Source organism: Hyperolius riggenbachi, chromosome 9 (genome assembly GCF_040937935.1).
Source record: "Hyperolius riggenbachi isolate aHypRig1 chromosome 9, aHypRig1.pri, whole genome shotgun sequence".
In the NCBI taxonomy this organism is placed as follows: Eukaryota; Metazoa; Chordata; class Amphibia; order Anura; family Hyperoliidae; genus Hyperolius; species Hyperolius riggenbachi.
This window is the reverse complement of record NC_090654.1, coordinates 282904988-282929692: the sequence shown is the minus strand read 5'-3', so window position 1 is coordinate 282929692 and position 24705 is coordinate 282904988. Positions and strand designations below refer to the sequence as shown.

At 44.8% G+C, this 24705-nt stretch overlaps 1 protein-coding gene across 3 annotated transcripts in view; it reads left to right on the top strand.

Moving 5' to 3' along the window:
• The window catches only part of BEGAIN (brain enriched guanylate kinase associated), a 255067-nt gene that overhangs the window by 166536 nt on the left and 63826 nt on the right, over positions 1-24705 (top strand). For 2 of the 3 annotated variants that reach the window (XM_068254703.1, XM_068254702.1), the window contains exon 3: positions 11809-11875. In XM_068254703.1, the coding sequence (XP_068110804.1) occupies positions 11809-11875 (67 nt within the window). Of the gene's footprint in view, positions 1-3259; positions 3340-11808; positions 11876-24705 lie in introns of those variants that run through there. The other variant, XM_068254704.1, reaches the window with a different exon arrangement.

Genomic DNA, 24705 nt, shown 5'->3' with positions numbered 1-24705 from the left:
AATAATAATAAAATCTTCAAAAACCGATGGTAGGCGTGTCTTGGGGGCGTGGTTGGGGGTGTGGCCAGTGTCCCGGTTTCTTAGTTTAAAATGTTGGGAGGTATGTGTATATGGTGTGTGTGTATATGGTGTGTGTGTATATATGGTGTGTGTGTATGTGTAGTGTGTGTGTGTATATGGTGTGTGTGTATATGGTGTGTGTGTGTGTGTGTGTGTGTGTGTGTGTGTGTGTGTGTGTGTGTGTGTGTGTGTGTGTGTGTGTGTGTGTGTGTGTGTATGTGTGTGTATATGGTGTGTGTGTGTATATGGTGTGTGTGTGTTTGTGTGTGTGTGAGAGTGTGTGCACGTGTGTGTGTGTGTTCTGCATATATGAAAAAAATGTAAGATAGGGAGTCATTTGATTGGCTAAAGAGGACTGTAGTGCAAATAGCAATGAATAAAATTCATTCATCCACTGAGGTTCTGTGATGATTTGCTCAGCTGCCTGTGCAGGCAGCCAGCCTTTTGACCATTGTGTAGGTTTGCATGCTGCAGGACTCTGGAAAAAAAGAGCTTCTGTCAGTTTTGCAGCTTGTGCTTGCAGAGGAATTTGCATACGTTGTCATGCAAATTGCCTGGCCACATTCATTGGAGGCGTGTACTATAAGTACTATGTCTTTCCCACAATGCTTCGCTGTTCATAAGGATTTTGTCCTGTGTAACACTCCTGCCGGGAGTGTCAGCCATGCTCTTTGTTTGAAGTTCAGCTTAGAGTAATTCCTGAATCTGCGCTAGGCAGGTTTTCCTTAGTGCAGTTAGGATTGTATTATCTGTTTGTATGTTCTGCTGCCATTGCCCAGTCCCTACGGTGGTTGACAGGAAATGGTTCTGATCTCTGTTCTTGGAGTATAGCTGGTGCAGCGGTTGCTACCAGCTATCTCTTCTGTTCTGTCTCCTGGGATCGCACTAGCTACTTTTTGCTAGCGCTGGGGATCCTTCTGTTCTGTCTCCTGGGATCGCACTAGCTACTTTTTGCTAGCGCTGGGGATCCTTCTGTTCTGTCTCCTGGGATCGCGCTAGCTACTTTTCGCTAGCGCTGGGGATCCTTCTGTTCTGTCTTCTGGGATCGTGCTGGCCACTTTTCGCTGGCGCTGGGGATCCTTCTGTTCTGCTACTCTGTACTTGGATCGCGCTAGCCACTTTTCGCTAGTGCTGTGGATCCTATCTCTCGCTTGTCCCTGTTTTCGTGTGTCTGTCTGCTACGCTTGCTGGAGGCTCGGTGAGGTAACCGTTAAGCAAGCGCTCGCGTCCTCTGTTTCATGTTTGTCTGTTAATGGTTAGTTAGGCGTGCTTGTCTCTATTGTGCTTATCATGTGGAGACCGCGCATAACCGCGTGCACTGTTGCGAATGAGTGCGGTGTTCGCGGTTAGCTAACGTTTGTTATTTTCCGTATCTTCTCATTGTATTATTTGCTGTGCCTTTGCTAACCTCGTATTCTGTTCTGATCTGCCTTGTGTCTTGTCTGGCGATCGCACCTCTGGCGATCGCGTTCCTATTTCATATCTGCTGTTGTGTGTGTGCGGTTGCGGGGTGGCGACTGGATTGGCACACACACATACAACCTGTCCCTTTGCTCATTCTCATTCGCAATCGCCTCTCTTGCGATTGCGTTCTGCGTTTTGTACAATTCCTGTCTGGCATTTGTGGAGGTACAGAGGATTGGTTCCTCTGCCCCCCCCCCAGCGCCATCTGCCGACAGGAATTTTCCCTCTACGGGTGCGTAGCACCTTTTGCTGGGTTCCTGCAAATTATACGCTTGTGGAGGATTTCCGCCGTGTCAGCGCACGCGTTGTGCGCTGATCACGGGGAAAGTTCCACAATGGTTACAGGTTCACAGTCAGACAGCAAACTGTCAGGACCTAGGTGCTGACATCACACTATGGGAGGGGTTTCACCACAATATCAGCCACACAGACCCCCCCAATGATCTATTTCAGAAAAGGTAAAGGATTTCTTGGTTAAAGTTCCTTTTAATTACTAGCCAAATGTACCCCCTCCATGTACAGTAGTATGAGGACCAACAGATTTGATGACAATGATAAGATTATACAAGAAAGCTCTCATACTACATGGAAGTGATCAAATTGCCCCAAACAAAATTGGATGTGTATGTACCCTAAGTTGAGTGCAGGGACAAGGCCTGATAGTAGAATATTGGCTATGTTACCAATCCATTAACAACCTTAGTAACCTAATTCTCACACTACCTCTCCCCTACCTCTGCCTTAAAGAGACACTGAAGCGGAAAAAAAATTATGATATTATGATTTGTATGTGTAGTACAGCTAAGAAATAAAACATTAAGATCAGATACATCAGTCTAATTGTTTTCAGTACAGGAAGAGTTAAGAAACTCCAGTTGTTATCTCTATGCAAAAAAGCCATTAAGCTCTACGACTTTCAAAGTCGTGGAGAGGGCTGTCTTCTGACTTTTATTATCTCAACTGTAAGTAAACAAATGTCTTTTTATCTGCCAGAGGAGAGGTCATTAGTTCACAGACTGCTCTGAAAGAATCATTTTGAATGCTGAGTGTTGTGTAATCTGCACATATTAGAGAATGATGCAATGTTAGAAAAACACCATATACCTGAAAATAAAAATATGAGAATATTTTCTTTGCAGCTAATCTTCTAGTAATTATTCATAGTACACAACCAATTCATTATATTATATTTTTTTTTTTGCTTCAGTGTCTCTTTAAGCCTGGTACACAATTATGATTGACCAATCACTTAACCGATTTTACAACCTCTATGTAGAATGAAGGTAAATATATATATTGAATCGTATAAACAGATTGTGTAGGTAAACCTTAATACTACAGTGAGGTGGTAAAACTGGTCACTGATTGACTAATCATAATTGAAAATGTGTACCAGGCTTAAAGGGGCACCATGGCGAAAAATTGTAAAATAAAAAATTTGTGCAAGCATAGACATATAGGAAGTACGTTTTTTTTTCCAGAGTAAAATGAGCCATGAATTACTTTTCTCCTATGTTGCTGTCACTTACAGCAAGTAGTAGAATTCTGACAGAAGCGGCAGGTTTTGGACTAGTTCATCTCTTCATAGGGGAATCTCAGCAAGGCTTTTATTCTTTATAAAGATATTCCCTAAAAAAGGATTAAAACAATGATGCTGGCCAGCCTCCCTGCTCACTACACAGTTTTTTTAGCAGTTGGACGGAGCAACTGTCATTCACTAAGTGCTTTTGAAAATAAATAAATCCCTGAGAACCCACCATGAAGAGATGGACTAAACCAAAACTTGTTGCATCTGTCAGATTTCTGCTACCTACTGTAAGTGACAGCAACATAGGAGAAAAGTAATTTATGGCTCATTTTACTCTAGAAAAAAACGTACTTGTCTGTATATGTTTGCACATATTTTACATTTTACAATTTTTCTCCACAGTGTCCCTTTAACTCTACCTCCCTCACCTACTCCTAACATTAACCTAGCTGAGTGCCCAGTGCTAACTGTAGCAAATGCCCCAGTGACAAAATTTACTCCTCCAGTACTCAGCTATACTATAGTCTAGCCAAACCGCCACCTGCTGTGGCCACACCCCCAACACCAGAAATAACCCCCCCAGTGTTCAGCTATACTATAGTCAAGTGCCCATTGTCAGTAATAAACCAGAGATGCTGAACAGGGCTTGGCTATGCTATAGAAGAGGCCCTATTACCGAACCACCACCACTTCAAGCCGGAATCACCTGCTGAATACGTATAGCTCAGGTGCCTCTGGTGTCCAAATTACACACCCGGTGCCGCCGTAGCAACAAATCAGGGCAGGATCGTCCAGAAGGCAACCTAGGCAGATGCATGGGGCGCAGGGCAGTTTCTAGGCTAATTTGCACACAGGGTGTGGGAGTAAAAATTGCACCCACTTCCCCCCCACCCCCGTGGACTGGCAAACCATTTCTCTTTAGGGACAGTCACACAGCCACAGGTCACAAGTAGATCTGCCTACTTACTAGTGACCAGCCGTTATCCAGGAGGGGACCAGGAAGACACACAGGTGAAGAGAGCCTGGAAAGCCGACTCCTCCATGGGCGCCGCGCACTGACAGCCTGCAGTACTGCTACAGGACTAACTTTAAGCACAACAATGTGTGTGTGTGTATGAGTGTGTGTGTGTGTGTGTGTGTGAGAGTGTGTTTTTGTTAAGCCACAATGGTGATGCAATAAAAGAGCTTTTCTTTATACTTGGAGCGGTGCCGACCTCCTTACTACCTTGATAGCCTGCAGTACTGCTACAGGACTTTAGGTGTCATCACGTGGTGGTGACGTGATGATGACTTGACGCCTGACGCAGGCAGCCCAGGAGGAGTCAAGGAAGATGATTGCGCTTGTAATCTTCTTTCTTCTACCATCTGTTTGCTCCGCGTTTCACCAGCTCCCTAGCGGTTTTGTCCTTCTGCCTGCGCCTCCCTTTTTCTATTTGCCAGTGTGCGCTGCCCGCACTGCCCAGGAAACAGCCCTGATGGGGTGTAATGGCTGTCAAGGGGCTCAACTATCACTTTGTCTGGCCTTTCTCCTATCTCAGATTACTAAAAGGACCATATGGGGGAACTAAAGTTATTACCTTGCCAAGGCCTAATCCCTTAATCCATCTCTGCAACAAATTGTAGATTTGGGTGTGGGGATCATCTAATAGACGCCTGTAGAAAGTAGCAGTAATCAGGCGCCTAGGTGGTGGGCTTCTGCGCAATTTTATTTGTTACTTTATTTTCTCTACAGTTCCTCTAAAATTAGAAAAAGACTTGTGTGAAAATGTTATGAGGACAGCGGAGTGCCCCTTTCATAAACTACATAATAATGTTGTTTCACTTGCTGAGGCTGGGAGCACACTTTGCAGAATTGCGTGTGTTTTTCGGCGTGTATGCGATGACGCGTAAAACGCACGCATCATCACACATGATATTTTATCTCCTGTCTTAAAAGGACCACTATCGCGAAAATAGTAGGCAGTTAAAATCTGACAGAACCGACAGGTTTTGGACCAGTCCATCTCCTCATGGGGGATTCTCAGGGATTTCTTTGTTTTCAACAGCATTTCCTGAACAGCAGTTGCAAAGTCTAACTGAAAAAATAGTATGCAAGTGAGTAGGGAGGCTGGCCGGTATCTTACTATTTTGGCGGGTGCTGGTCAGGAAATGCTGTTGAAAACAAAGAAAACCCTGAGAATCCCCCATGAAGAGATGGACTGGCCCAAAACCTGTCAGTTCTGTCAGATTTTAAAAGCCTACTTTTTTTGTGATAGTGGTCATTAAATAACGATTCGGAGCGGTTTTTACTGTTATCACCATGGTGATAAATCATATAGTATTCACTGAGCAATTTACCTCAGGCAAACCATAAAATAAGGATTCTGTTCTTAATTTACAGAAAGATTCCTAAAGTGAACGACTTTTCTTTAAATAAATGGCTGAATCCTAAACTTAAAGACAGGATGTTAATTCACAGAGAGGAATGCAAGTGATCACAACTGTAAAGTGTGTGAGGAATTATCACCTGGCCTGAGCTGTCATTAAGTGTATTGTTACTACATATTGCAATGTAGTGCAGGATTCTGAGCTGACTTCTTCAGTTTTGTAGTATTTTATACAGAAGGGACTGTGTATAGACAAAAATAACTGCAGTTAGCATTCAGTTTAGAGGCGATGGGGGTGAAGTCCCTGGAAGTGAGAGATCCAAGGCTCGCCCGCATTTCCCTCTAGGTATCGCATGGTGGTTTAGGGGCCCCTGGCCAGTGAGAGAGACTGGGGCCCCTGGCTGTCGTGCGAACCAGTATTTATAGAGAGAAATACACAGCAGGCACACAGGGAGGGAGGAAAAGAGAGACATCAAGCGTATGTATACACAGACATGCACAAACACACAGATACATACACACAGGCACAGCCATTCTCTCTCTCTCCTTCCCTGGCTGCCATACACGAGCTGCAGGCTGGCTGTAATCGCTGGCAGAGGAGACAGCAGGAGGGGTGGAGCTGCATTCTGCCTCCTTGTGCTCCTCCCCTCCCTATATACTGCATGTAAGAATAACTACAGAGGTGATAACTTAAGGACCGGAGTGATAAGGCAACACTCTCACTGTGAAAACTTATCACTTATCACTAATAAGTCAAGCTTAATTAGTGAATTAACACTTATCACTACACCTTAATAAGGCAAGCTTCATAAGTAGATTAACACTTTAAATACTGATTGATGTGTGATGATAAGTTTTCACTTGCCTTATTATCGCTAGTATGACACATATCCGTTTAAAACGTATGTTTTTCTGCACAGCCAAGTGTGCTCCCAGCCTCAGGCTAGCGGGGCAGTTAAAACTACTGCATACAATTGGTCCATTTTCCAACCTGCTACAGTTTGCATTGAATTTGCATAACATTTGCAATTCTTAGCATGTCATTGACTATTCCTAGTGTTGATACCAGGGGCAAATCTGGGAAATATAGCACCTACGGCAAAGACTGAAATTGTGCCCCCCCCCCTCCCCCCGTAAGACCCCCTTGCTCCATAATAACAGCTCATTTCCTAACATATATTCATTATTTTCTGTATTTTTTTGCGTGGGATTTTGCAGAAGCTACTTGTGTTGTCCCTGGATACCAGAATTAAGCAGCTGGGTTACCCAAATACCAGAATGTATTATGTCCCCAGATGCATAAATTGGTCCTGTGGATATTAGAATTAAATACCTCACAATTTAAGTAGCTCAAAATTAAAGAAATAAAAATGCACATGCTTCTAGATAAAAGAATCAAATAGTTCCATACCTCCAGATAAAAGTATCAAGCAGTCACATGCCTCCAGGAAACAATTAAGTAGTTACATACCTCCAGATAACATAATTAAATAGCCACTTGCCTCAAGATAAAGTATCCCCCCCCCAAAATAGGTAATGAGAGTTGTCTCTCAGTATAAGTAACCCCTGCAGTATAGGTGGTGGGAGCTGTCCCCCCAGTAAAGGTAATTAGAGGCATCCCCCAGTATTGGTGGTGCAGCACAAGGGATGAGGGAGCTGGCATTGAGGCCCTGGTGCTGTGGCGCCTGTGGCAGGAGTCGTGCCTGCACCTCTCTAGATACGCCACTGTTTGATACTTCTGAGGGAGATACTTCTTTATCCCGTATCAGATATATACTCTGAGCTGCTTTTATTTTCAAACCTGTATTTTATTCCCCAGCAGAATAAAACAGCCTATAAAAAAATTGAGCACATACACAAAATTTACTGCCGGCCGGCGTCCCACAGCAATCTGTCACCGCGTCCACGGTGTATTATCCTGCCGGATCCTGCCGCTCCTCGTCCGCGGGGTTTGTGCGGCGCTGACAAGCTGAGAAAAGCTCGCCGTGATTCATTGTTTCTGCTGCATTAAGAATAATTAGCGGACTGAGCCGCTCATTAACGAGGTAGAGATAAACCGCAGCGACGCGAGCCTCCTGGAAAGACGTCACAGTTCCTGGAGGAGATATTTATCATCCGCAGGAAAAGCCGAGACGCTGCGCACATCACACCGGCGCTGTCACATGGATTGTTTTTATTCCCTTCAAAAAGAGTCTTTCCAGTAACAAGAAATGGTTAATAAGATGCAAATTGAATCTGAATTGTAATTGCAGCTTGCCATTGGACCAATAACATGTACCTCCTGCCAATTTGATTGGCCTGATTCCAGGCTGTATACAGTTTGCATACAATTTTTATGCAAGCCAGAATTATTTGCATCCAGGGTAGTTTCTAGGCTACATTGCGCCCAGGGCAAGGTTGTGGACTCATGAACCCTTACTCTTTAGGGAAAACACACAGGCAAAGAGAGCCCAGAAAGCCGACTCCTCCATGGGCGCCACGCACTGACAGCCTGCAGTACCGCTACAGGACACCAGATGTCATCACGCGGTGGTGACGTGATGATGACTTGACGTCTGACGCAGGCAGCCCAGGAGGAGTCAAGGAAGGTGATGGCGCTGGTAATCTTCTTTCTTCTTCCATTTGGCTGCACCGTACGTCAGCAGTTCCCTAGCGGGTATGTCCTTCTGCCTGCGCCCCCATTCTACTACTTGCCAGTCTGTGCCCAGGGTGGTCGCCCTGCCCGCACTGCCCAAGAAACGGCCCTGCTTGCATCTCATGGACCATCTTTTACCCATAATCAGCTTCAAACAACATTTTTCGTTTGAAAGCTGCTGTTGCCTTCTAAGCCTCTGTCGACATATCTGGTTTGGTTGCCTATTGCCGCCAAACGAGCGAGCGGTTATAGTTACCTGTTCCGGGCGGCTTCTTCTCTTGCTCCACCGGTAGATCTGAACTTCCGACAGGTCTTCTGAGTCCCAATCACATCTGATCACTTGATATGACATCAGGATTCAGGAGACCGTGTTAGCATTACAGCGCCACCTGGTGGTGGAAGAGATGAGAGAGACTCTTCCATCACCCCTCTTCCACCACCGGGCGGCGCTGTAATGCTGATATGGTCTCCTGAATCCGATCACATGTCCTATCATGTGATCGGAACCCAAGAAGACATGTCGGGATACATCGCCGCCGGGAAGAAGAAGCCAATCCAGCCGTTCGAACAGGTAGCTATAAAAGCTCCCTGCCGCCCGCTCTGCATACCCTGCCAAGCCTGCCAGGCCGGGGGCGGCACACTTTCCCAAGAAAATTTTGGCCCTGCAGCCAAATAAAGTGTTACTTTATTAGTATGCTAAAGCTTTAAAGAGAAACTCCAACCAAGAATTGAACTTTATCCCAATCAGTAGCTGATACCCCCCTTTTACATGAGAAATAGAATGTTTTTCACAAACAGACCATCAGGGGGCGCTGTGTGACTGATTTTGTGCTGAAACCCCTCCCACAAGAGGCTCTGAATACCGCGGTACTGCTGGGCAAACTGCCACAATGTAACAATGTTCACAGACAGGAAATGGCTGTTTAAAGCTGTCTGTAACAGCCAGAACAGCTAGAAACAGCTATATAACCTGCCCGCAGTAACAATGTCACCATGTAATACATGTCAGAATGTGAATCTGGGAGAGGAAAGATTTTACAATGAGCAAACACTGACTAAATCATTTATACATAATTATTGTAAAAATGAAGCACTTTTTTTATTATAATTTTTTTTACTGGAGTTCCTCTTTAAAGGACACCTGAAGTGAGAGGGCCACCCCCCTGTAAAACACATTTGTCCCAATGCTAAAAAATAAAATAGAAAAATAGTCTCTTCTCCTCTGATTCGTGCCTATATGAAGTTGGCGTTAACACAATAATAGAGCAGGAGGGTGATATAATTTTTTTAAAATTCAGGCTTCTTCTCCGTGTTCTGATGTTTCATAAAAGTTTTCTTTCTTCTCACTAGAAGAATTTATTATGAGCTCTTTTACAATCAGTCCCTCTGTGTTGATTGCAGTTTTCATTGAAGAGTCCTGAGCATATGTGTCAGGGGATTGCGATGATATGGGGCCCTAGGAAAGATAGCACTTTTTGCCCACTGATAATGGTCACCTGGATTTTTTTAGTTAGATTTGGTGGGGGCTAGTATCCACAGGGCCCCAGATTCTCTCCTGGCCCTAGGCAGCAGCCTAGGATTGCCTCATGGATGATCTGGCTCTGATGTATATTTTCAAATTGATAACTCTCTTAAAAAGGAATCGTCAGGCAAAAAAAAAATGAGTTTCACTTGCCTGGGGTTTCTACCAGCCCCATGCAGCCATCCTGTGCCCTCGTTGTCACTCGCTGCTGCTTCGGTCCCCTGCCGCCAGCTAGTTTCGTTTTTGCCGACTAGGAGTCAGTGGGACGCCACGCGTACATTTGCACGCATTCCCGCTGGTGCATGAAGCTATCGCGGACATTAGCACATACATTTTTAAGCGTTGGTGGTGCACCACTAACACGTAAAATGTAGGATGGCAGGATGGCTGCATGGGGCTGGTAGAAGCAGAACTAGCTGGAGGCGGTGGACTGGAGCAGCAGAGAGTGACTACGAGGGCACAGGATGGCTGCATGGGGCTGGTAGAAGCAGAACTAGCTGGCGGCGGTGGACTGGAGCAGCAGTGAGTGACTACGAGGGCACAGGATGGCTGCATGGGGCTGGTAGAAGCAGAACTAGCTGGCGGCGGGGGACTGGGGCAGCAGTGAGTGACTACGAGGGCACAGGATGGCTGCATGGGGCTGGTAGAAGCAGAACTAGCTGGCGGCGGGGGACTGGAGCAGCAGCAAGTGACTACGAGGGCACAGGATGGCTGCATGGGGCTGGTAGAAGCAGAACTAGCTGGCGGCGGGGGACTGGGGCAGCAGTGAGTGACTACGAGGGCACAGGATGGCTGCATGGGGCTGGTAGAAGCAGAACTAGCTGCCAGCGGGGGACTGGAGCAGCAGTGAGTGACTACGAGGGCACAGGATGGCTGCATGGGGCTGGTAGAAGCAGAACTAGCTGGCGGCGGGGGACTGGAGCAGCAGTGAGTGACTATGAGGGCACAGGATGGCTGCATGGGGCTGGTAGAAGCCCCAGGTAAGTGAAACTCATTTTTTTTTTTTTGCCTGACGATTCCTATAATTTCAAATGTTAATATGAAGAAAAACTAGCGATGATAGAAAGGACCAGTGTGGTTTAAATACTAACATTACATCTTTTACTTACAATTTTTTGAGGTATGTGTGGCTAGGGGTGTAGCAGGGGTGTGATTAAGGATCCGGCAGGGGCAGGACTTAAAGTGTCCATCCTTTTAACCATTTGCTGACCGCTCCACACCAATTGGCGTGAAGTCCTGGGGGCAGGGTTTTGCAGGAGATTGCGCGTGCCGATGCGCATATCTGCTTGAATGACTGTTAGATGGCGAAACCGCCGTCTATTCACATTGTACAGAGCTGCAATCTACGGCAGCCCTGTACTGGGGACAGCCGTGTCACTCGGCTGTCCCCCTTGGAGGCTCAGGAGCGATCGGCTGTCATAGGCTCATGCTGTGATTGGTTGGCAGGAGGAAGAAGGGAGGGAGTAAAAAAAAAAATATTAAAAAAGACACATTTATCTAAAATAAATAAACAAATATTTTTTTTTAAAAAACATGTCGGCAGGGATCTGAGCCCGCCAACAGAAAGCTCTGTTGGTGGGCAGAAAAGGTGTGTGTGTGGGGGGGTCACTTGTGTGCTGAGTTGTACGGCCTTAGGGAGCCCTTAAAGCTGCAGTGGCAATAGCCTGGTCACTAGGGGGGTGTAAGCCTACGGTCCTCAAGTGGTTAATCTAAAAACGTTGGGAGGTATGTTATTACCAGTACTTAAAGGGACCCTGAAATGACCTGTGACATGAGATAATCATGTGTATGTACACTACCAATCCTACTTAGAACTAAGCTGTGTATACTTCCTCCCCCACTCACACACACTGTAGTGGTTAAGAATCCAGGGATGTAAACGACAGTTTCTCGGCAGTGGGAATGTATCAACTCTGATCACTCTGTAAATCGTTCTGTGGCTGAAAAGCACACATGTGAGTGTTGGGAACAAAGACGTTTAAAAGTTCAAGCTGTGTCCGTATGGGGGCTGAATAACATCAACGTTTGACTTTCACTTTTGTAAATGTAGATTTTAACCTTTAAATACAGAATGTGACTTGGATTCCAGGAAAGTCCTATTTAGAAGTAGCTGCAATCGTTTATCTCAGCAGTTTACTGTCACTTCAGGCTTGCTGTAAATCCACTGCATCTTTTCTTTGAGTAAAGCCGGTCATTGCTTATAATAAATATACATGTGTATTGTTTTTTTCAGGATACAGACCAACTATTTGTCCCTACAGAGAATTAATCAGGAACTGGAGGAGAAGCTGCACAGGATGGTAAGAGAATATCATTATAGTCTTTAATATTATTACCGGTATTTATATTTTTAAAGGATACTTGAATTGAAAACAAAATGGCTATTTACATACCTGGGGCTTCTCCCAGCCTCATGAAGTCTTCCTAGTCCTGCACCATCATGCCACACTGCCACCAGGGCCGGATTTAGGCCATGGCTTAGGGCACCGGAGGAGCAAGGGCACCAAAGCAGCAGGGTAAACTGGTGCAGAATTTGCAAGCTTGCTAATGCTGCAATGCAGGGAGATCAGGCGAGCGCCTGACCATTGGGGTACTCTGCTGCTAGCCACCTGTGCAGCAGCCACCTTGCTCTCTGTGCACGTTTGCATTGTGGCCAGCGGATATGGACTTGGGCAGCATTGGAGACGGAAAGGAAGAGGAAGCTTCTGCATAGTAGATGAGCAGAGAAATGAGTGACACTGATGGCTGCTGCGGTGTGAAGGCGAGCTGGCTACCTATACTGAAAGGGGGAGGGATTAATGGAGTCATCTGGCTACCCGCAATGGAGGAAAAGGGGGGAGCGGACATCTGGCTACCTATACTGGGGGAGGAAAAAAACACATAAATCCAGGCACATCGCCTCTAGTTAGGACATTTAAATAAGTAATTTAAGGAAAGGGAGGTGCTAAAGGGGGTGTGGCCAGAAAAATAGCAAAAATCAGTAACCCTTTGCACACTCGCATGCAAATGTTCAAACAAATGCATTCACAGATTCACTCATCCAGGCACCACTGTTATCCCTACAGCTAAGCTAAAAGCCGGGGTCTTCGTTCACAAAGGAATGCATTCTTATGCTTAGTCACCTACACTGTGCAGAAGTACCCAGGTAAATGTACTGGGGGAGGGGTCATCTGGCTACCTATACTGGGGGGGTCATCAAGCTCCCTATACTAGTGGGAAGGGGGGCAGCTGGTGACAGTGGCCTTGGGCGGTTAAGGGTACAACTCCAGCCCTGACTGCCACACTGCTCTGTTCTCCTGTTGTCACCCTCCATAGGCTGCATGTGGGACACCATGGCCATGGCACACGCCTCCTCCAAGGAGCTCCCTCTGCAAATGGTGGTCTATCAGCATAGAGGTGCTCTGCCTAAATCTGATAGACCTGGGCGTTCTGGCTCACCTCCGTTCAGACTCAGCTGTAGTCTGGTTGTTGTTGTTGGTGCAGCTGCCTTCCTCTGGAGTAACTGGGGTGATAGGTGATCGTTGGTGTTATTCTTGAGGTCAGATTAGGATAGGGTAACTTATTCTATTCTATTAACATTGACTGTAAATAATGATGTATGTTAGAACTCCACAGGTCTGGCTGTTTATCAGTTAGCAGGGGCGTAACAATAGACCCTGCAAGGGATGCCTCCGCAGGGGGGCCTAGAAGCTACAGGGGGCCCCATGAGGGGAAAAGTTTGAGAGACTGAAAACTAAGGGCATGGAGAGAAAACTTATTCTACTCTGGTACCATTGTTATGTTGACTGCATGTGTCTACCACACAGATAAGGAATCATATATACTTTGGAATTTGTACACTGTCCCTGCTCATTAGGGTTCGTAAAAAAAACATCTGTCTCACACTGCAGCAGTTCTGATGACTTCATGTACAACTTTACAAACAAAGCAATCACACATTGAAAAAAGTTGTAGACCTTCCCTCAGAAGAGATGCCTAGATTCTTATCACACACAGGCTAGTGACCTTATGGTGTCTGATTACGGACACAGTGGAGTGGGTAAGATTGATGTCTGACTGTAGCTGCCTCATTGAGAGTTTGTTGTCTCATACTGAGTCCAAGATCCTGTAATAACAGTATCAATCAGTGACATTCTGAATGTTTTGCCAAAGTTACAGTGAATACTATATCTTATACTAGCTGATTGCCCGGCGTTGCCCGAGTATGTATTTGGCTGGTGTTGGCTCCGCCCACTTTTCTAACCCTAACACACAATGACTCAATTACCTAGTTTGTGAGCTTTGCATTGTTTGGCATCAATAATTTGCATTGAAATGAAACAAATCTGATTGGCTGTGGCTCCACCCTCTTTTCTGAATTTGAACCCCAGTCACCCAATGACCAACTGTACCAGGTTTTAAGCTTGTGTCCTTAACAGTGCAAGAATGGCAGCAATTGAATATTCCCCCTGAAAAGCAATAATTGAATTTGGATTGGCTTTTGTAGGCTCCACCCTCTTTTATGAATATTAATCCCAGTCACCCAGTGACCAACTGTGCAAAGTTTGAGAACCCTGCCATTAACAGTGTAAGAATGGCTGCAGTTTACATTTTCCCAGTGAAATTTGTATTTGTCTCCGCCCACTGATGACCCAGCATTGCCTGCGTATGTATTTGGCTGGTGTTGGCTATGTCCACTTTTTGTAACAGTAACAGACAATTACTTAATTATTCAATGACCAAAATTGTGAGCTTTGCAGTCTTTGGCATCAATAATTTCCATTGAAATGAAACAAATCTGATGGGCTGTTTGAGTCTCCACCCCTTTTCTGAATTTGAACCCCAGTCACCCAATAAATAACTGTAACACAGTTTGGGGCTTGTGCCATTAACAGTGCAAAAATGGCAGTAATGAAATATTTCCCTTGAAAATCAATAGATGAATTTTGATTGGCTTTTGTAGGCTCCATCCACATTTATGAATAATAGCTGATGAATCGGCGTTACCCGGGTATGTATTTGGCTGGTGTTAGCTCCGGCCACTTTTTCTAACCCTAACACACAAATACTCAATTACTACGTTTGTGAGCTTTGGGGTCTTTGTCATCAATAATTTGTATATTCCCATAGAAATTAAACAAATCAGATTGGCTGTTTGTGGCTCTGCCCGTCTCCGGCATTTGAACCCCAGTCATTTAATGACCATCAGAGCAAAAATGGAAGCAATTTAAATACTCCCCTTTAAAATCATCAGGTGAATTTTGATTGGCTATTATAGGCTTCACCCACTTTCCATAATATTAATCTCAGTCACCCAGTGACCATCTGGGCAAAGTTTGAGAACCCTGCTATTAACAGTGTAAGAATGGCTGCAATTTATATTTTCCTAGTGAAGTTTGTTTTTGGCTCCGCCCACTTTTTGTAACCTTGACACACATTCACTCAATGACCAAGTTTGTGAGCTCTGGGGTCCTTGGCATCAATAATTTGTAATTTACCAGTGAGATGAAACAAATGTGATTGGCTGTTTGTAGCTCCACCCCTTTTCTGAATTTGAACCCCAGTCACCCAATGACCAACTGTACCAGGTTTGAGGCTTGTGCCATTAACAGTGCAAGAATGGCAGCAATTTAAATATTCCCTTTGAAAATCAAAAGGGGAATTTTGATTTTCTTTTTAGGCTCCACCCACTTTTCTGAATATTAATCCCAGTCATCCAGTTACCAAGTTTTAAGCTTTTGGGTTTCTGCCATCAAAATTGTGTGAATGGAAGCAGGTTATACAGTAAAGTAATCTGATTGGCTATTTGTGGCTCCACCCCTTTAGTGGATTTGAACCCTAACCACTTCATAACCGACTGTAGCTGGTTTGAGGCTTCTGCCATTATTAGTGTAAGAGTGGCACAGTTTCAATAATTCCCTTAAAAATCAATAGGTGAATTTTGATTGGCTGTTGTAGGTTTCACCCACTTTCCTGAATATTAATCCCAGTCATCCATTGACCAACTGTGTCATGTTTGAGAACCCTGCCAATAACAGAATGGCTGAAATCAATCTAACAAATCTGATTAGCTGTTTGTGGCTCCGCCCCCTTTAGTGAATTTGGACCCCAGTCACCTATCAGGAAAGAGGCCTCTGCCATTAAGAGTGTAAGAATAGTAGCAATGTAAATATTCCCCTTGAAAATCAATACGTGAAATTTGATTGGCTGTTGTTGGCTCCACCCACATTTCTGAATATTAATCCCAGTCACTCAGTGGCCCACTGTGTCAAGTTTGGGAACCCTGCCATTAACAGTGTAAGAATGGCTGCAGTTTATATTTTCCCCTGGAATAAAATGTAGTTGTTGGCTCCGCCCACTTTTTCTAACCTTAACGTACAGTCACTCAATGACCAAGTTTATGAGCTTTGGGCTTTTGGTATCAATAATTTGTATATTCCCATTGAAATTAAACAAATCTGATTGGCTGTTTGTGGCTCCGCCCCCTTTACGAATTTGAACCCCAGTCACCCAGTGACTAACAGTACCAGGTTTGAAGCATCTGCTATTAAAGGGACACTTAAGTCAAACAAAAAAAAATGAGTTTTACTCACCTGGGGCATCCAATAGCCCCCTGCAGCTGTCCGGTGCCCTCGCCGTCTCCCTCCGATCCTCCTGGCCCCGCCGGCAGCCACTTCCTGTTTCGGTGACAGGAGCTGACAGGCTGGGGACGCGAGTGATTCTTCGCGTTCCTGGCCACAATAGCGCCATCTATGCTGCTATAGCATATATCATATACCATATAGCAGCATAGAGGGTGCTAATGTGTCTGCAGGGGGCTATTGGAAGCCCTAGGTGAGTAAAACTATTTTTTTTTGTTTGACTTAAGTGTCCCTTTAACAGTGTAAGAATGGCAGCAATGTAAATCTTCCCTTTGAAAATCAACAGGTGAATTTTAATTGGCTGTTGTAGGCTCCACCCACTCTCTTGAATATTCATCCCATTCACCCAGTGACCAACTGTGCAAAGTTTGAGAACCCTGCCAGTAACAGTGTAAGAATGGCTGCAGTTTATATTTTCCTAGTGAACTTTATTTTTGGCTCCACCCACTTTTTGTAACCTTGACACACAGTCACTCAATGAGCAAGTTTGTGAGCTTTCAGGTTCCCGGCATCAAAAATGTGTGAATGGAAGCAGTTTATCCACCAAGGAAATCTGATTGGCTGTTTGTGGCCCCGCCCCTTTAGTGAATTTGGACCCCAGTCACCCAATGACCGACTGTAGCAAGTTTGAAGCCTGTGGCATTATCAGTGTAAGAATGGCAGCAGTTTTAATATTCACCTTGAAAATCAAAAGGTGACTTTTGATTGGCTGTTGTAGGCTCCACCCACTTTCCTGAATATTAATCACAGTTAAGTTTAAAAGTTTGAAAACCCTGCGATTAACAGTCTAAGAATGGCTGCAGTTTACATTTTTTCCATTTAAAATGAGTGTCTGAAATTTCATTTGCTGTTTTATGCTCCGCCCACTTTTCCTGGATTTGTAACCTCGGTCACCAAGTGACCAACTGTGTCAAGTGTGGGGACTCTGGCTTGATTACTGTGAGAATGGCAGCCTTTTCCATTTTTTCCATTGACGGGTGAAATCTGATTTGCTGTTTGTAGCTCCGCCCAGCTATGCAGGGGGGACACGAGACCCCCAGAACATATCATCCCAGGTAGTAAGGGATCTGTATACCAAGTTTCGTTCAAATCGGTCAAGCCGTTTTCGAGTGATCGCGGCACATACATACATACATACATACACACACACACACATCTGATTTTATATATGTTACGGCCAGAACCCGAAGTGTGGCCAGTTCTAGTTCTGGCCGGCCACTTCGGGTTCTGGCCGGCCAATATGCGAAGTGGCCGCAGCGCAGCGGCCAATGTGAGAAATGTAATGTTTACGCCGTCTCACTGCGGCCAAATTGATGACAAAACTTGCTTAATTTAATGAAATATAGCCGGCGGCTTCATCTATTACATTGCCGACTTTCGCACTGCCTCTCCCCGATCCCCCCTCCCCCCACCTCCCATACAATACGTAGCAGCCGGGCGGGGACATGCAGCCGGAGAGTCGTTCGTCGCAGCAGGGGCAGCAGAGCGGGGGAGGCTGCAGACATCGCTTCTGCCAGCACCCGCTCTGCAGGAACGGCAGGATTCCCCTGCCGCAACGAACGACTCTCCGGCTGCATGTCCCCGCCGGCTGCTACGTATTGTATGGGAGGCGGGGAGAGGTGGGAGGTGGGATCGGGGAGAGGCAGTGCGAAAGCCGGCTTCATCTATTACATTGCCGCCGGCTATATTTCGTTAAATTAACCAAGTTTTGTCATCAATTTGGCCGCAGCGAGACGGCGTAAACAAAACATTTCTCACATTGGCCGCTGCAATGCGGCCACTTCGCGCATTGGCCGGCCAGAACCCGAAGTGGCCGGCTAGAACTAGAAGTGGCCACACTGCGAGTTCTGGCCGTTACATATATACAGTGGTGTGAAAAACTATTTGCCTCCTTCCTTAATTCTTATTCTTTTGCATGTTTGTCACACTTAAATGTTTCTGCTCAACAAAAACCGTTATAACTATTAGTCAAAGATAACATAATTGAACACAAAATGCAGTTTTAAATGATGGTTTTTATTATTTAGTGAGAAAAATAACTCAAAACCTACATGGCCCTGTGTGAAAAAGAAATTGCCCCCTGAACCTAATAACTGGTTGGGCCACCCTTAGCAGCAATAACTGCAATCAAGCATTTGCGATAACTTGCAACGAGTCTTTTACAGCGCTCTGGAGGAATTTTGGCCCACTCCTCTTTGCAGAATTGTTGTAATTCAGCTTTATTTGAGGGTTTTCTAGCATGAACCGCCTTTTTAAGGTCAGGCCACAACATCTCAATAGGATTCAGGTCAGGACTTTGACTAGGCCACTCCAAAGTCTTCATTTTGTTTTTCTTCAGCCATTCAGAGGTGGATTTGCTGGTGTGTTTTGGGTCATTGTCCTGCTGCAGCACCCAAGATCGCTTCAGCTTGAGTTGACAGATGGCCGGACATTCTCCTTCAGGATTTTTTGGTAGACAGTAGAATTCATGGTTTCATCTATCACAGCAAGCCTTCCAGGTCCTGAAGCAGCAAAACAACCCCAGACCATCACACTAACACCACCATATTTTACTGTTGGTATGATGTTCTTTTGCTGAAATGCTGTGTTACTTCTACGCCAAATGTAACGGGACACGCACCTTCCAAAAAGTTCAACTTTTGTCTCGTCGGTCCACAAGGTATTTTCCCAAAAGTCTTGCCAATCATTGAGATGTTTTTTTAGCAAAATTGAGATGAGCCTTAATGTTCTTTTTGCTTAAAAGTGGTTTGTGCCTTGGATATCTGCCATGCAGACCGTTTTTGCCCAGTCTCTTTCTTATGGTGGAGTTGTGAACACTGACCTTAATTGAGGCAAGTGAGGCCTGCAGTTCTTTAGATGTTGTCCTGGGGTCTTTTGTGGCCTCTCGGATGAGTTTTCTCTGCGCTCTTGGGGTAATATTGGTCGGCCGGCCACTCCTGGGAAGGTTCATCACTGTTACATGTTTTTGCCATTTGTGGATAATGGCTCTCACTGTGGTTCGCTGGAGTCCCAAAGCTTTAGAAATGGCTTTATAACCTTTACCAGACTTATAGATCTCAATTACAGTACTTTGTTCTCATTTGTTCCTGAATTTCTTTGGATCTTGGCATGATGTCTAGCTTTTGAGGTGCTTTTGGTCTACTTCTCTGTGTCAGATAGCTCCTATTTAAGTGATTTCTTGATTGAAACAGGTGTGGCAGTAATCAGGCCTGGGGGTGACTACAGAAATTGAACTCAGGTGTGATAAACCACAGTTAAGTTATTTTTTAACAAGGGGGGCAATCACTTTTTCACACAGGGCCATGTAGATTTGGAGGTTTTTTTTCTCAATAAATAATAAAAACCATCATTTAAAACTGCATTTTGTGTTCAATTATGTTATCTTTGACTAATAGTTAACGGTTTTTGATGAGCAGAAACATTTAAGTGTGACAAACATGCAAAAGAATAAGAAATCAGGAAGGGGGCAAATAGTTTTTCACACCACTGTATATATATTCAGCATTTCATTGTTGTTCCTCCATATAGCATGTGCTCTCATGTAGTAAAATAATACGGCTGTGTGTATGTATGTACTGGGAGCAGAGCTGCGACAAGGGACATGTCGGCTGCAAGGTGCTGGAGAAAGCCCTGGGTAAGTAGATCTGGGGGTAGCATAGATTTCCTGACATTTCCTTTTAGTCTAAGTGTTTTTATCTGCTTGGGGAAAACGCATTGGTCCGCAGTTTTCCTGTGCAGAAAGTAAGGGGGTGGGGGGCCCCTTCCAAAGTTTCGAAGGGGGGCCCAGTGATGTCTAGTTACGCCCCTGTCAGTTAGCTAGCAGTGGTAGGCTAAATTTCCACCAAAGCCTACAGTCAGTAGAGTTTTGCATGCTATAACATTTTTTTTTAGGATTAGACCTTGTTTCGAGGGTGTATATTAGAATCAGTCTTTGGTGAAAGGTTAGGATAGGCACTTGAACTATAAAGAGATCAGGTTTGGTACAAGGTAAAATGCAGGATTCAGGAGAAAGGGGCAGATGAATTAACGAGATTACAGTTGGTGGTTGTTAAACCAAGGAGGGGGATTAGAACTATAAAGCAAATGTGAAGTTCTGTATTACAAAATACTAACCTAAGTAGAGGGAAGGTTCTGGATCACAGAGCTTTCCTGGTCTTCTCTCTCTCCTCGTTCCACCCCCACTGTCACTTATTCAAATGTGTCACCCTGGGAGTCCTCGGGAAGTCCATGGAAGCACTTGCATCCAAACTTCCTGCTATTTGTAGACCATCATCTACAAAATAGAAGACCAGTTTCTCGAATTCTTCCCTACCTAGTAACCGAATGGCTAGTAGTACGGGATCGGGCGCCCAACTAACCTCCTGGGCACCCGATTACCGATACTCTCCAATGACGTCTATCCCAGCACCCAAATGACCTGATCTGATCCACCCCGGTACCATGATACAGTAAGTAACTTAAAATCAACAGGTCTTTCCCAGGTCAACTCATCAGTTGTGTACTGCAGACTGTCAGATACACCAAACAGAAGTGTAATGTTGTCTCGCACACACTAAAGGATCTAACCCAGCGCTGGGCAAACTACGTCCCGCAGCCAGATTCGGCCCGCATGCACTGCTTCTCCGGCTCTCCGACAGACGTTCGGATTCACCTTTTTTTCCCCCTCCCTCCATGACAAATTGCGAGCGAGCAGCGGGATTTGAAACTCACCTCGCTCACCGATGTCCCACGTCGCGTCTCCAGGGCAGCAGGTTGTTACATGGCGTGACGTCAGGATGCGCCAGTGTGTAATATGCTGGAACGTCCTGACGTCACGTCATGTGACGCCCTATTGCCATGGAGATGCGACGTGGGACATCAGTGAGCGAGGTGAGTTTCAAATCCCCGCTGCTCGCTCACAATTTGTCACGGAGCGAGGGGGGTTGGGAATCTCAGGCATGCGGCCCGCAGGCCACACAATGCGGCCCGGGCCGCGAAAAGTTTGCCCAGGCCTGATCTAAACGATGGAGGGAGTGCTCCAGCTAGAAAAGAGGGTTGATGCCCTCATGCATGATGCCCTCATTCAAAACAGGTCAAGAGCTGGCACATCAAAGAAATATCTCTATTGGTTCCATGTAAAAGCATAGGGCCAACGTTTGTGTTACGAGTCGTGTAGGGCCCCTTTATCAAGGCAAAATCTGTCTGCAGCCGTGTGAAAACTCCTATTTAAAGGACACCCGAGGTGAAAATAAACTAATGAAATAAACGATTGTATCTATCTTCCTTCTCCTAAATATGACTTTTTAAGATATTCCAGAGTTTTATTTTATATTTAAATCTACTTTTTAGGTTTTTACTGTTTTATTTATTTTTGCTCAATGACACATTCATTGAAGTATGCTAGAGCTAAAATCTATGAACTGTTGACCATTTTTATATCTTTCCTGCTCTCAGAAGCCATTTTCTGCTAGGAAAGTGTTTTATAGTTGGAATTTCTTATCAGTGAGGTTCACACTGTAGTCTGACCAAGTCCTGACCTAGACAGGAACTGCCACTTACATACCTGATGTTTAACTCTTTCAGGCGGAGAAACAAAAAAAAGAAACACAGCCTAGTTATTTGTGTGCTTAGCACTGTACATACACATGTCTATCTCATCATGTCACATGTCACCTCGGGTATCCTTTAAGGAGAAGAAAAGAACAACTTAAATTTGCCTTTTGAAGAGCTTTTGGGTGTCTCCCCTTCCTGAGTGGAAGATTGCCCTGCTGGCTCTTCTTCCTCAGAAGAGGAATCCGAAACCTTTTGTATCCAGCTACTTTGCTGTATAAACATCGTCCTGCGTGGCATACATTTGAAATAGGCGCCGGTAGACTTGGACGCAGGATAAAACCTGTATGTGGCTGATCCTGCTGCTGCACAAGTCCCAGCCGCGGTAATTACTATTCCCCCTCCAGGACGCCATGGATGGTGGGGGAATGAAATAATTTGGCTTCCAGCTATTGCTGGAGGATGAATTATTGTGTTTTAAAAGCAATTTCAGCTTCGTCTTCTGACAGCGCCGACGTTACTCACTGAGCGCCGCTATAGATGTAATTCCTATTACAGTCTATGGTGGTGCCGGCTGCGCCCAAATCTTCCTGCGCTGAAAAGCTCTGCTCTGCCTGCATGAGTGTCTTGAGGAGCCTGACTCCCTCCTTCTCCTGAAATAGGAGCTTTACATGGCTGCAGACAGATTTTGCCTGAGAGCAAATCTTGCCTTGATAAAGGGGCCATACGTGGCTCCAAAACATTGGCCCTATGCTTTTATATGGAACCAATAAAGATATTTCTTTGAATGTGCCAACTCTTTACCTTACCTGTTTTGTCAAATACACCATTCCCAACCTTTGTTATGTCAGTTATCACAGTACATTGACAGACGGTTATGGGGATGATTCCTACTGGGAGAATTCTTACATGAACATTTTAAATACGACTTACAAGTTACTTCATGCCTAGTCTTTAGGACTCAATAGGATTGATTGCAATAGTAGTACAGAGGCGCCAACAGGGTAAAAACAATATTTCTTTAAAATGGATAAAATGAAGTAGGTAGCGGTGGCCCTCCAAAACAGACACAAAAAATTGCTGTTTTAAGCAAAAATCAGTTTATTTACATACTCCGAACAAGGTGCAACACGTTTCACAGGTATATCCCACTTCATCAGGCAATAAATAGGAGCATATCACCAATGCGGTCCGGTACATAGCCTGACGCCTCTGTTCACATATTGTTTTTACCCTGTTGGTGCCTCTGTACTACTATTGCAGTTGTTTCCTACCCTGGAGGAGGGGAATTCTTCTTTTTTCCCGATCTACAGAGAGCGATTTCTTAATCCTGAGTGGGGACAGGTCTAATCTCCTCACCTGCCTTCATATTGGTTACCTGGACGGTAACCCTTGTATGTGAGTATAACCTACCTATACTCACCTTCCATACCCAATTTACAGTACATACTACACTATTTCAAAAGACAGTAAGCAGTGGGCAGCGCTCACAGGCTGCAAGTGAAGTGAAAGCTCCAGAGATATGCCCAGCCCCTTGGGGCTAAATACACACCTTGAATACAGATCAGATGCACATTATGTGCTAACACTAATCTAAATTCTAAAATTTGAATGCAAGCTGACACCCCTGGAGGCAGCTAGCCTGAAGTATACGTAAGTTTTGTACAGCAGAAGGAAATGGCAGCGCTTCCAAACAGAGGCTGCACCTGAATTGACTACCTGCACAAGTATGCAGAGCTCGAATAACGGGCAGGTTACACACCTTGCATTCAAAACAGGTACAGTAAAGGGGGGCGTTAGCTTCAGCATAATTTGTGCACAAATTATCCCTAATAGACTCTCCTACGGCGGTGACGTGCCCCAACAGGAGAGAAACTAACCACTAATCTAGCAGTGAAACATATCAAAAAGTGAAGCATGTTCAAACAGTGAAAATTATCCAAAAAAAAAGGGTTAGAACCTCAAACTAATGTAACAGTGAAACATATTCAACAGTGAAACATAACCTGCCCGTTAGTCGAGCTCTGCATACTTGTGCAGGTAGTCAATTCAGGTGCAGCCTCTGTTTGGAAGCGCTGCCATTTCCTTCTGCTGTACAAAACTTAAGTATACTTCAGGCTAGCTGCCTCCAGGGGTGTCAGCTTGCATTCAAATTTTAGAATTTAGATTAGTGTTAGCACATAATTTGCATCTGATTTGTATTCAAGGTGTGTATTTAGCCCCAAGGGGCTGGGCATATCTCTGGAGCTTTCACTTCACTTGCAGCCTGTGAGCGCCGCCCACTGCTTACTGTCTTTTGAAAAAATGTGCATACCATTTATGGCTAGCTGCACCAGGTAAGGATTATGTTTTTAATTTTAGACTAGCTAGGGTTCACTGTTGGATATGTTTCACTGTTGAATATGTTTCACTGTTACATTAGTTTGAGGTTCTAACCCTTTTTTTTGGGATAATTTTCACTGTTTGAACATGCTTCACTTTTTGATATGTTTCACTGCTAGATTAGTGGTTAGGTTCTCTCCTGTGGAGCACGTCACCGCCGTTGGAGAGTCTATTAGGGATAATTTGTGCACAACTTTTGCTGAAACTAACGCCCCCCTTTACTGTACCTGTTTTGAATGCAAGGTGTGTAACCTGCCCGTTATTCGAGCTCTGCATACTTGTGCAGGTAGTCAATTCAGGTGCAGCGTCTGTTTGGAAGCGCTGCCATTTCCTTCTGCTGTACATACTACACTATACTGGGCTCTCGGTGTCTTCCCTTATATTTCTATAGGATGGATGTTCACTTCTTCATTAAAGTAAAACTCAATTTTCTCAGGTTAATAATAATATTAGGCTGCACCTCAGGTCTGTTCTGACACAAACTATATTTAAAATATAAAAAAAAACCTAAACCTAAAAGGTAGACTCCCATGTGAAGGAGGAGCAGGTCTCTCCCAGGATGCCCAGAGGAGGGTTAATGTGGCCTCGTCATACTATGT